Genomic DNA, 14,152 nt, shown 5'->3' with positions numbered 1-14,152 from the left:
TCCTCAAAACAAATTTTCTGGTTTAGTTTTCTACGTAATTCTTGGAAATCTCGTTAGATCTTGAAAACAAAAGAATTGTAAAACAATATGTCTAGAAAATTTTACATCCATTTTTAAATAAGATTTGAGGCATCAACTGATGAAGTTAAAATGCTTTTATGAAATGCGATATTTTTTCATTCGATGTAGAAAACGTTGACTGTAACAAATGCATGCAAAACAGACACCAAGAGTTAATGAGCAAGACAACTTATCAACAAAACACATGCTTCGAGAGTAACGATGCGCTATTTCTTCAGAAGCTTGAGAAGGAAATCTCACAAGTTATGTTGCAAATTTTTAAAGGAACATTGACAGAAAAGTTTAATCTCCCAAATATCCAATAGCCTGCACTTTTCTCAATATTGAAGAATTTATTTCAAAAAGAACAATTGTATAATCAAATTTTGGCTCTGAAGCTGAGACAACTAACATTAATAATGAAAGTATCTTGAAAACCGATTTTGAGATAAGTCCTCTTGAGGCATTGTTAGTTGCAAAAACGATTGGTTTCATAAGTAACTACTAGATATAAGTCAATGAGAGATCGGTTTTACTCAAACTTTGAAACTCCTTTTTCTCATTTATTATCCAGTGAGGAATTCTGGAAATGGAACTGGAAAATCAAAAGAAATTTCGAAGATACATTTACATTGGCCAAAAATTTGGAAAAAAGAGGAAGGTTAAATCAAAAGAAAAAGAAATAAATTACTCATGACGAAGAGAAAAAAAATACTTAAAAAGATTTAAAAAAAAGCTTAAAAAGTATGAGGAAAAGATTAAACAAAAAATGATCGAATTATAATAATAATAAAAACATCATCAGATTACACAATGATAAACATTCATAATTTAGAACGGACTATTAAACTGTGAGAAAGAAATGAAAAACATTTTTTTTAAAATTATGTATTCAAACATATTTTACTTTCCATTCCATGACTGAAAAAAAAGTAAAATTTTCCACATTAACTATGGTTATATGTCGTAATTCCAAGAAAAATCTTGTTTTCAGACATTTGTGTGGCCTATGGATTCCTAACGAGCATCAAACATTATCAAAATTAAGTGTTCATTCTCTGGAAAGTTTAGTGTTTATTCACTGGTAAGAACTGTTCCTTCACTTGGTCATCTCACTACTTATTATTTAAACCACCAAAAGCTTAAAACAATATTATGTAAGTTATCTAACTTTTTTTACATAATTTGCATTTAATAAAAAATATGTCGACACTATCATTTAGCTAAAATTACAAATTTTGAAATTTTTATGAATTTTTTTTAAAGGCAAGCTAAGCTTAAGTGTTCCTTCATTGTTTAGTTTACCCTATAAGATGTTGAGAAATTTGCGATGTTGTGAGAGATGTTTAAAAATGTTGACTACGTATTTTTATTAATATTTATAAAATATATATTCAAGAAATTGATAAATATATTATTCCAAATCTATGCATACGTATGTGTATTATTGAAATTGTATCAGTTATTGAAAAACAAAATAAAAAAAATAAAAAATAATCACATTAAATAAGCACAATCTGGTGTATTCTATCAGAAGCACGCTTTTTTAAAACTAGACATTTGTTGAATAAAGTGTTTTTTAATCAAAATTCTTTACTAAATTGCAAATAAATTATTAAATGACTAAAAAAGAAACATCGTATTTTATAGTGTGAAAGAAATAAAAATAAAAAGATTAGCAAACGATTATTAGCGAAAAAAATATGAATGAAATTTTACGCTACGCGCGCGAAGTCAAGTTCCTCCCAAGTTTATCACATTTTAATAGTAATCGCCCCAATTAGTTATTTCTTTATTGTCGCCAAATTATTTTCTTAAAAATAATTAATTTTAATTTTTCTCAGCTTCTAATAAATAAAAACAGTTGAAACTTTAGATTTTTCAATTGAAAAATATGTAGATTAATATGGTATAAAAAAATTCATATCTTATAATTCAATATTTTTTCATCCTCACTTTAATTAAATAATAAAAAATAATAAATAATTATTAAAAATTATTTTTTGCATGAAATTTTCTTTGGGTAAATGAGTTTTATGAGTGGGTGCAATTTTTTTCGAATTGCTTCATTAGTTTTGAAAATATGACTGAAAACGCAAAAAGCGAAATTAACATTAAGGGGTACGAACTTTGAATCGCTCTCCTGACCAAACTATGGGGACCACATTTCCCAGATTGCGGCTGCCCCCTATATTTTGAAGATAAGAAATCCAAATGTGTAAAAAAAATTATATGTTTATTCAGAGAAAGTACGTTTTTGTGTCTGATTTCGTAACTTAATTAATAGTTAGCATTAATTAGTTAGCATATTTGAGGTCACCCCCAGGAACCATTAAGATTGACACTTAGTTCGTGAAAATCCGATCATTAGAACGAAAGTTATTCAGGGTGATTCGTTTTTTTTTTTTGCGGACTGTACCAATAATAATGCATTAATTACTATTTTCTTTCCAAGTGAAGTAAATTTTTTTATTGTTAATATTTACTAATGACTTGTTATATAACTGTAAATAATATAAAAAAATGGTAAAAATTAATTAAACAAATTTCTTTACACATTAGTTAGTCTTTCACAGTGCAGTCATTTTGACTGCTTTTGGGCAATATAGGTATATACTAAGTTTCAGTCTTTCTAGTATTAAATGTCACTATAGTTTGCATTTAAACCTGTGGCTTATGGTTGATTTTTTGTTATTTGTGAGACTTAATAACAAGTATCTGCTCGATTTATTAAGAAACCTTTATTGGGTTTAATTGCATCTTGTTTTTTTAAGTTCAGAACAACTTTTTTACTATTAGCAGGCTAATTTAATAACAAACGAGCAACTTCAATCATTGCGAACTTAGTATTTTAGAACGTAATTTTGATACATTAAAATATTCTTTTTAATTAAATACAAGTTTTCCTTACAGTTTTTATATATATATATATATATGTATATTTTGTACGTTTGCACTTTGCACAAACCGGCTTGTTTAATGTCAAATTTGACGCATGGATTACCTATGACTTTATGGGGCTGTAACCGTTCACACAGACAAAACATCTCGATTCAATTTCGTTTGGTATTTGGAAATTATAAAAATTGAGGAATTTTATATAATTATTTCCCAATTGGAAAAATTGGATAGGGGAAATTGGATTTTCTGCACAGATTTCATAAATTTTATGAAATGAAATTAAGTTAAAACGAAAAAGAAAGGCGAAATAGTTATGTGGGGGATCCTGTTTCGTAGTGCTGTTATTTTTCTTAGGGGATATAACACCTTCTGAAATTTCAGTTTTAAAAAAGAATGTAGTTGAATACTTAAAGAAAATGGTATGACGTGTGAAGGAATGTCAGAAAATTACCTCAATCACTATTACTTGGCATGTATGCTTAATTAACTTGTTGATAAATACTTGAAGCATCTTCCCTTCTACAACAAAAATAAATAACTAAAACGTCTTTTTTCCACCACTGTACGACTTCTTCGTTTTTGTCACATGTAATTATTACACACACATTTTTTCCATCTTTTTCTTCTCTGCACTTTCAAACCCTAAAAATATTAGGTAGCAATTTATATTTTTAAAACAGGATAACGATTATTTTTAAGGGGTAGAAGTTTTTTATGATTCGGTTTTCTAATTTTCGAACTCTGTATTGCTTCACATCTATAAGATTGAACATTTAATTTTACATATTTTATACCTATTTCGCGTACATTTATTTTCTAAAAATGAGTTTATTAATATTGATACCGTTTGTTGAAGTTATGCATGATTAGATATGCTTTTTTTTCTTTCTTCTCTCGAGTATGGATCTGAATTCTTTGTACGTATTAACGTTTAATTTAAAACAATCCCCCTGTATCGTTTCTTGCAAGAAAAAGCTCTTTGTGCTTCACTTTTCCCTTTCTTGATGAGGCTTAAAGTTACGCTTTTATTTTTTTTCACTAAACAGAGATGGTCTTTATGTGAGTTGGATTGAGAATGAATTGCGAGCCTAGAAATTAATCTTTACCAATCTAGCTCCCTGCCCTTTAACTTATTCATCATTATACTGCACATTACTACATTGTTTAAAATCATTGTTGAAAAGTTTTTCTCTTCCCGCCTTTGTTTATTTTAGATTGAAGCTAAATTCTTTATCCGGCTATGTTTAGGTATTTTTGTTGAGACTGAAATTTTCTAGCCTAGTTTCAAGCTGAATAAATTCATCATGAATAAGAATGGGTCAGTTCCCCTCTCCAAACCGTTCTGACGATGTCGTTCGAAAACAAACTGAAAAGTTTAATCGGTTTTTACCTTAGAAGAGTAGAGATATTCTTTCCTCCTAAACGATTTTGTGTTCGAAATTCAAATAGTTTGAAAACAAACTTTTCATTTTGATACCAGAGCTCAATTTAGGCAGAAAAAAGGGCAGGGTGCAAAAGTTAAAAAAAGGGCATTATTATTCTAAAAAGGCAGTAATTTCTTTCTATGGGCTTTACACGTTTTATTAACACTAAACATACCAACACTTTTCAATACAATACAACATACCAAAACGGGTCTTTTGACCCGTTATGGTATGATTAGTGTTAAAAAACATTGTAAATTAGTAAAAGAATTTTTTGTTTTTAACTTTACCAATAGTAGCAAAGCAATCATATTAATAACTAATTTTTATTAATAAATTAGCATTTATATTGAGTTAATGAGCTAATTAGCTTAGTAGTAATTCATTTAAAATGCATGTATATATTAATAAAATAATAAATGTATGTTTTTAAGTGTCTGTAGTTATGATTTAATAATTAAAATCATTAAGAATAATTATGATTTAATGATAGTGGAAGTAACTGTAAACTTTTAAAGACAAGAACAAGCTATTTTTCCTTTCCCATATAAATCTATGTATTGACAGCAATGACAAACTAAATAAAAAGAGTTAAAAATAACAAAAGTTAAAAATAACAAAAGTTAAAAATAACAAAAGTTAAAAATAACAAAAGTTAAAAATAACAAAAGTTAAAAATAACAAAAGTTTAAGAAATCCATTGTAGAGTTTGGAGAAAAAAATATAGGGTTGAGAAAAGAAAGAACAAAAAGGGTATGGAGTCTATTACATCAGGGCACTAATTTACTTCAGGGGCAACAGGGTGGATTCTTTTGACTAAAAGGGCAGCAGGGTGCTGCGCCCTGTTTACCCTGCCTAGAATAAGCTCTGATTGATACAAAATATTTTCCAACACTTTACCGTTAATATTTTTTGTCACTTTTTCATCAAAATAAAAATTTACGTAATCTATTTAATTAGAAATTAAGAATTTGATTGATGCATTTAAAGTAGAACGATCAAACTGTAGTCAGTAAGAATGTTCCCTAAGTTTATAATAAAAATTTTAGATTGTATTTTATTCTTCTTTAACAATTTAACTTTTTTTTATTATAGTTAAATTTTCTGAAAGAAATACTTAAAATATTGATTCACGTGAAAATGATAAATTGAATCAATCGAAAAATCAACCGTTAAACAATTAACAACCGTTAACAACTAACAACCGTCAATCGATAAACATAAGTTGAAGAAATTTTCAAAAAGCTCTGTGTTATGGAACAGACCCAATATCTACTAAGCAAAAATGGATTTAACTTATTTAATATTGTGTATGTATTAATATTGTGAATGTATTCTTTCTACCATAAAATAAAATCAGATAGATCATTTTACTTTAGAATTGTTCAAATTTGACACCTAACCTTTAACACCAGAAAATTAAATTAAAATACTGAAAATGTAAATAAATGAAGAAAAATGAATAGTTTTCTGTTCTTTTTTTTTTTTTTTTTTTTTTAAATTCTTTGAACTTTATAAAACTTGTTTTTAATCTATAAAAGTTTTAAATAAGATTTTAAATTTATTCGTTTGTGGGATGAAACTACACACATTTCTTTAGTAACCGTCTTTTATTATCAAGCAAAAATAAATAGTGCGTGGAGTCCCTCCGCGCGGAAGAAGTTAAATTTCGCAACCAGCGACGTTAATTGTAGAAGAATCAGCAGTCGTAGAAGGATCACTAGTTCTATTCAACGTCTCTTTTTCCTGCTCCACTCGCTTCCGTGCTCTGTAATCACGGTAATATTGCGTATTTTTCCCTCGTGGACCTCTTGAACCAATGGAAGTGCTTGTGGTTGCCTCATCGTCCCTGGAAAATGTATTTGTATTAATAATGTATGTCAATGCGTCATAATGTAATTTCAGAAGAGAAAACCTAACAATCAATTGAGACGTACCTTGACATAACCTTAAATCCGTCGCATTGTCCATGGGATTGTTTTCACTAATTTTTTGCAATTGTTATCCACTAAATTTGAAAATAAAAAATACTATCCTATTAAATTATATGAGTATTTGACTTTTATTATTTTTATGCTAGTGAGAACCAAAACAATATGGAAATGAATGAGGGAAAACTGGATCCTACCACGTGATTACCCGGCCAATAAAAATGTAGCGTTAAACGTTTAACGCAACCTTGTTGGAAGTCGCATAAGAAGTATAACTTCAATAAATTGGCTATTGATTATTTTAATCCTCTTGATTCTTTTTGTGACTAATCATTCTCCACATTTTGATGATTGGGCAGAGACTTGGACTTGGATTAGTAAATCTATTTTGAGATACTTAGAACATTACCAAGTATTGGAAGATGTTAACTGGTTATGACAGGACTATAATATGAGTAAAGCAAGCGAAATGATCGAACTAAATGACAAAACCCGAACATCAAAAATATAATAATAAATAAATAATATATTTAAATATGTGGGGTATTGCTTTCGATAAAGTGAGTTACGCTGAATCGAATAAAACGAATCCCAAGATATTATGAAGGACTGATATTATTAGGGTTTTATTTACAAAATGCACAATTTTGTACGCGTACGCATCTAACATTGCTATCTAAGTAAGTGAGGCTTTATTTCTTATGTATTTCCTTATCTTGAATCGAATCATACTGAACTAGGCGCAAATCAATAAGACGAAATAGTTCAAAAGTTACAACGGTTTTTATGTATAAAAAATGTTGGCATGTACTTATGGATAGTAAGATATGTTTTCTAATGTAATTTTTCACGATCATTTATATGAGACAAAGCTGGAGTCGATTGAATAAATAGCACAATTAGAACCTTGTACTTTATAACAAGTACAATTTAGAAATCTTATTTTTTATACCATAAAACTACTACAAGTTTAAAATATTATTTCGTCCATGATCTTATTCGATTAAACAAAAAAATTACGTAGGAAACAGGATCTTATTAGCAATTATTATACTTAAATAAGTAGAAGTGCGAAATAGTTCTTTTTATTCAGAAAACCTATTTTACTTTTTAACTATTCCTTCGTCCGTCTTGTGTTACGTCTCATTCGATTCGAGTAAAATATTGCATCGGTAATAAATAGCAATACAAAAGGTGTACTTAAGTACAAGTCAGCCGTAGTACTTTTATACAAATACATCGGAAACAATGCCTCTCTTGTTTTGACATCAATTTCATATGCGTAAATTCGTACAAGTACAAAATTTTACTTTTTGTTTATAAAACCCTCAGAAATTTTAAATTATATGTCTGATTGTTTCGATAGGTATCATTCGATGAAGTTCCCTGTACCTCCAAAACCCGATATGCGAGGTCGTGTAATTTTTTACCTCTTACTAGAGGAAAATACTTAATATGCTGCGGATTTTAACTATTTAGGTGTTAGGATTTTGTCAATTTTTAAGTTATCTTTACTCTGCCATGTAATGGTATAGTTATTTTTCAATTGTACGGCAGTACCATTCTATGCATTCGACGTCACCTAGAGTTAAATCTTTAAAAAGGCAGTTAGCTGGTCACATGGCTTGAAGAACTGAACTAACATCATTTTGGACTTATTTAAAAAATTAACATTAAATATTATTTTATAGTAAATTGTTTTTTCTTGTTTTTCTTTTTCTTGTTGAAGATAGTTTTTAGAGACTCGTTGAATTTATGAGATACCATCAAGATTTTGTTCCAGAGAAGCGATCGTGTGACAGAAAACATTAACTTTTGCTGATTTGCTGTTTAAAGAGCTGCCAAATAACGTGCCAAGAAACACTTTTCTTGAAACCGAGAAGTAATGTCGTTAAATTGAAAAGGAAATACCCTTGCTGTTGACATGGGATGATAAATTTTTGCATTTTGGGTTGTCATAATAATGTACTTGAAGGATAGGTACGGAGCAGAAATGTGTTTTTTTCCCTTCAAAATAAATAAATAAAATATTAATAAGAAAAAAACTAACTTTTGTTTTTTTATGAAATTCATGAAATTTTTTTCGAGAAAAAAATAATGATATTTTTTTAATGTTTACCTAGGTAAAAATTTTTTTTTAAAAATTTTATTCCATCCATAGATCGATCGGAGTTAAACAAAAATGTAAATTATCTAGAACCCAGGGCTAATTTTAAGAAGCCGCTTTCATGCTTAATTTTATTAAAATATTGGGCTCCACCAACATGTCTTAGACAACCAAGATTTATAGAACCCAAACCAAGAACTTCATTACTCTGTAGAAAAATGTAGGAAACATGCAAAATAATTTATAACTACCTACTGCACTCCATTGCGAAGATAAGTAAAAATTGATGATCAATATTATTTTTAAGTAATGCTTTCTGTTCGTTTTAAATTAACTTTTTTGGCGTTAACTTTTATGATATTACCAAATCGATTAATTTTTCCATCTATATCATAATCGATTATAAAAGGTTGCATTACCTACATTTGAATTTAATGAATTATTTAATGTGTCTTTATTTTTCAGACTTATTCTGGTTTGTTTTGTGTGGTTGTCAATCCCTATAAACGTCTTCCAATTTATACCGAAAAAGTTATCGAACTCTATAAAGGTAAAAAAAGGCATGAAGTTCCACCTCACATATTTGCCGTAACTGACGGTGCCTATCGAAGTATGCTTCAAGGTATGTAGCATCTTTTAGTATACATCTCTTCTTTAAGCTTCTTTTAAGTTTTTACTGTCAGTATGTGCATTTTAGAATAAGAATGCATAGCATGCATCTAAGGGGCTAAATACGACATCTTGATTGGCCAACATATAGCTCCCAGTCTTTCAACCAAAATTTAATTATGAAGAACTATATAACTAGAATAACGTCATTAATTTTTTAACTGTTTTACGAACTAATTTCTATGGTCTTAAAGTCTTGCGTCTTCCAAAGTAAAAGTCTTAACAAGTTTTTAGTCACAGTTAAAAAAAAATAAGAGTTACTAAATCTAAATATTAAAATATTTAAATCTTTTTTTTTCTCTTTTTTTTTTGTTGAAATTTTAACATTTATTGCATTTTAGAATAGAAATGCACAGCCTACGTCAATGGCCAATATCCCCGGACTTTCAACCAAAAATTGATAATCAACTACATAAATATACTAACGTTAGAAACTTAATAACTGTTTGACAAATTAATTTGTATGACCTTAAAATCTTTAGAAGTTTCTAGTCAAAGCTAAAAAAATTAGAGTTATTAAATCTAGATGTTAATATATTTAAATCCTTTGTCATTTGGTTATTTATCTATCTATTTATTTTTAAGAAAATTGTTTTAATTATAACATGTTCCAAACAAATGAAATGCAAGGATTTACTTAAAAATTTTGTATGTAAATAATTTACATATATTTTAAAAGAATAATTAAGATAGTTTTTCCTCTGAGAAAGTTGAAAATCTATTATAATTCAGAAAAGGCGTGCAAAACTTCTAACACATTTTGAATTCTATATTATCAATACATTTCGGTTAAATTTTTTACATTTATTATTTTTTTTTTTTTAATAATAAAGTTATTTCCAATTTATATAAAGCCAATCTGCCCTCATTGGGGAAATATGTGTATCCGCAATTTTTGAAATACTCTTAGTTTAAGTTTCAAATCATAATCAAAACGATGCATGTTTATGTCTTGACTAGCATTTGCGTGAAATAAACTTTCACGAACTTCCAAAGCTGTTTTCTAAAAAAGGTGTTTTTTTTTCTGATTCGATAACTTTAATTTTAAACCAATTTGATTCAAAATCAAATTACCTGTACTGTATTTTCGTTTTTATTATTCGATTACGCTTATAGCTTTTGATTAATTTGTTGGCTAACTTAGATTTTTAAAAAGATGTTTTATTATACTATTAGGTTTAATGTAATTCTATTTTTTTTATGTTAATTTACGCTTGTAATAGGTCACCAAACTTTTATTTTGTTATCGCAGAATGTAAGATAAAGAGTTAGATAAGGTTTTAAAAAAAATAATGTTTTCTTGTGGTTGTTCCCGCTCGCCGCAAATAGTTGACAGCTGATTCTTTCGCTTAACGTAATCTCGCTTTTCTTTTTTTAATACGCTTCTCCTGCTGAGTTATCATGTTAAAAATAGGATTTTTATACACCGCAATGGGATTTTCGTCTAATGTTATTTTGATATAAGAATTTGAGAAGAGAATCTCTAAATTCTAGGACTACCTCCCCCTCAATTCGATTTGTTTATTTTATATTTCAGTTTACTCTAAAGAATTTTTCGTCTTTCTCTCTCTCTCTTTTTTTTTTTTTTTTCCTTCTATCCGTGGAGAACATAGGCTTAAAGTTTTTGTTCCCAAAACCAATTTGTTACTTTCTAATTCTAAATAAATAAGCTGATCTTTAGTACTATTTAAGAAAACCATCTAAAACCTAAAGAAAAAATGAGAGTTCACTTTCTCTATTTTTTTTTTTTTTTACTTTGGTTAAATGAACATCCGATTTTTTTTCTTGAATCATTTAATTGGTATTGCATGGAGATAAAAATTACTACTATTCTTACTATAAAATTACTGAGAAATTATCTATTTGGTTACCTGTGTATAGTAAATGCATACGATCTTTGTACTTCTGAATTTTTTCAGAATGGGTTTCATCAAATAGCATTTATCTTTAAAAAAAAATTCAATCTTAACAACTGAATGCTTGCAGCAATCTTACTCACTTGTCTTTTTTAAGTTTTCTATTTTTATTTTATTTATTTATTATTATTTTTTAATCATTCGATTTAAACCTGAACGATCGTTTTCAACTATTAATAAATAATTAGATTTTTCTTGTTTTTTTTTTTTTTTTTTTTTTGTCACTTGTTTGATAATATACCTCATTATGGGGATTAAGATGCTAAATTAAATAAATTTCACTTTATTTGAAAACTGTACTAGTTTAAAAAATCTTTTATTAAGTAAATAAGTATTTTTAACTAAGGATTTTATTTACAATTCAAAGTTAATCAATAAAATAATTAGGGTGAGGAGTTTTTCTTTTCCTTTTGTTCTTTAAATTATTTTATTGAATTCTTTTCTTGACTTATGTTTTTCACTGTGTTTCTGTTATCCTATAGTGTTCTGCATTAGGTTTAAAATGGCATATGTTTTTCAAAACGCACCAACCTTTTTTCTTCTTCTTCGCTTATACTAATTTTCTTTCTTACAACTCCCCCTCCCACTTGGATCTTGCGGATTTATTCATTGAGTAAAGTTTATTGGTAGCAGCAACTGAAATAACATTGGGACAAGAATGCCTCGTTTATCTTTGGTTTCATCTTATTGTGCTATTTTTAAAACGTTAACTTAAACGTAAATAACGCAAATTAAGTACTTTTTACGCGTTACGAGTGAGTGGCATCTGTATTTACTGAAATATATACTACAGCTTGTGTAAAAAATAACCGAAATTCATTTTGAAACTTTTAATTTATTGTATTGTCTTTATCGTTGCCAAGTTTTTGCTCAAGTCTAATATTTTATAAATTTTTTTGAACACTTAACATCAATTATCGTCTATTTTGAACTTTTTTCTCCATCTTACAAAGTGCATTATTTTCTTAAAAGAAACCCACTTATAAATAGGTCTACTAAATATAAAAATTTGTCTGGAGACTTGTATTTTCATTAAACTTTTTTTTCAATTGCTATTTGTGTGGATGTAAACAAAGATAAAGGGTAATGAAACAAGGCGTAATCTTTCTAACTCCTGGTTCTTATTCTGCTAACGTTCGTCTCTTTCCGCTGTTGGATGTGGTTAATTTAAAAAATAATGCTAATAAATTACGGATTTAAACAAGGTGAAAAATCATTTAACTCGATAATGTATAAGTGTAGGCAGGTGTCTGTTTCGAAGCAATTCGTGTCGTTAGCGAGACCTTCACAAAAATTAATTACATTTTCATTAAAATGGATCCTTCTCAAAGTATTTTATCTTAAAAAAAGAACATTTAGCCAAATTCTACACAATACTTATCATTTCAAAAACGGAGCCAATTACGTATCGGCACTTGCCAATACGGAGTCAATTACGTGCTTGTAATAGGAAAAGAAAATATTAAATTAACTTATTTAGTAATTGATCATGCATAGTGTAAAGTGAACGAAGGCCGGATTTTTAAATGTACAGAAGGAAAAAAAAACTGATTACTCTGAATAACTTTTGATCTAATGATCGGATCTTTGCGTTTAAGGACTCAGTCTTAATGATTTGAGGGGGTGACCTCAAATATGCTAATTCACTAGTGCAGACGATATTTTAAGTTACGAAATCAGACACGAAAACGTACTTTCTCTGAACAAACATACCTTTTTTCGAAGGATTCGGATTTCTGGTCCCCAAAATAAAAGGGGTAGCCGCAATCTGCGAAATGCGGTCTTCATTGTTTGGTTGGGAGAGCGCTCCAAAGTTTGAACCTTCGGCTCCTTTGGCTTTAATCTTATTTCACCGATTTCAGTGAAATCTATGGAATTAATTATGGTAATTAAAAAGAAAACATCCTTGCATTCACCTTTATATCCCGTTTACTTCAAAATCGTTACTCGTTCATTCCGATAGACACTAATTTAAAATTTTTTTTTATTTATGTTATATTGGTCAAAAAAAAAAAAAAAAAAAAAAAAAAAAACATTCGGAGCATAAGGTATAAAAATGTTTACATCCGCTTAAACTACCTACTTTTAAATTATAATCTGTAAAATATGACTGAAATCACTTAAAAAGTTTCATGGATTCAATAAGTTTTAATTTTTATTAAAATTTTAAAAAAAGGCAGAGAAAATTTTTTTTTTCTCCCGATTTCCTTTAAGTTTTGGATTTTATTTAATTTGGACTACTTTTATTTGGAGGAGAATTTTTTTAAGTGTTATTTAAATTTATTTTTGAGAAAAGTTATCTTCGACCAAACGAGTTTTATAAATGGGTGCAATTAGTTTTTTGATTTTTTTTTTGTTAGTTCCAAAAATATTCCGAAATACGCTGAAAATAGTAAAAAACATTAACAGGTTTAAATTTTAAACCGGTCTCTGTACTTTTGAAACCATAGTTTGAGTGCGACACTTTAAAATTTAAAAATTTTTCGTGTTTGATTTTTTTTTAACTAAAATTAATATATGCGCTATTTAGATATATCAAACGATATTAGATCCGTCCTTTATCCTAATGCAGCGGAACAGCTTTAATACATTTTGATCTAATAATTGGATTTTCACGGACTTCGATCCGATCTTAATGGTTGAAAGGGCCGGCTAGCCTTAAATATGCTGTAATTCTTGTTTAATCGATATTTTAAAGCAGTAAAGCAAGGCAGACACAAAAACCTAATTTCTCTGAATAAACATTTTTTTTTAACTGATTTGATTTTTCGTCCTCCAAAAAATGGGGAATTGCCATAATTAGGAAAATTAAATAAAGCTTGGTAGTTTGAGCAGAAGTTAGTGGCCCATAATGTTAATTTAAATTTTTGCGTAGTCTGCGATATTTCTAATACTTCTTAAGAGAACCTAAAAATATTTTAATACAATTGTAAAACTCAGTTTTCCAAAGATAAAGCAACGTGATTATTAATATTTTATTATTTATAAATTTTTATAAAAGATAAATCAACATGATTATGAATATTTTATTATTAAAATTTTTTTATTCTTTAATTTAATGATCGTCAAAAAATATTTGAATTGTTAGATACACAAATATTTACATAATTTTAAAACTGTTCAATTTTAACTGGCAATGTCCAA

The 14,152-nt window shown here is 28.1% G+C and overlaps 1 protein-coding gene across 2 annotated transcripts in view; it reads left to right on the top strand.

Annotated features, from left to right (window-relative positions):
* Window positions 1-14,152, top strand: part of LOC107457041 (uncharacterized) — an 83,089-nt gene that overhangs the window by 15,961 nt on the left and 52,976 nt on the right. For both annotated transcript variants that reach the window (XM_016075081.4, XM_016075089.4), the window contains exon 2: window positions 8,889-9,045. In XM_016075081.4, coding sequence (XP_015930567.1) covers window positions 8,889-9,045 — 157 coding nt within the window. The remainder of the gene's footprint in view (window positions 1-8,888; window positions 9,046-14,152) is intronic.

Source organism: Parasteatoda tepidariorum, chromosome 8, assembly GCF_982258835.1.
Source record: "Parasteatoda tepidariorum strain Cologne lab strain chromosome 8, Ptep-v5.0, whole genome shotgun sequence".
Taxonomy (NCBI): domain Eukaryota; kingdom Metazoa; phylum Arthropoda; class Arachnida; order Araneae; family Theridiidae; genus Parasteatoda; species Parasteatoda tepidariorum.
Note: the sequence above shows the minus strand (reverse complement) of the source record. Positions and strands in the feature narration are given on the sequence as shown.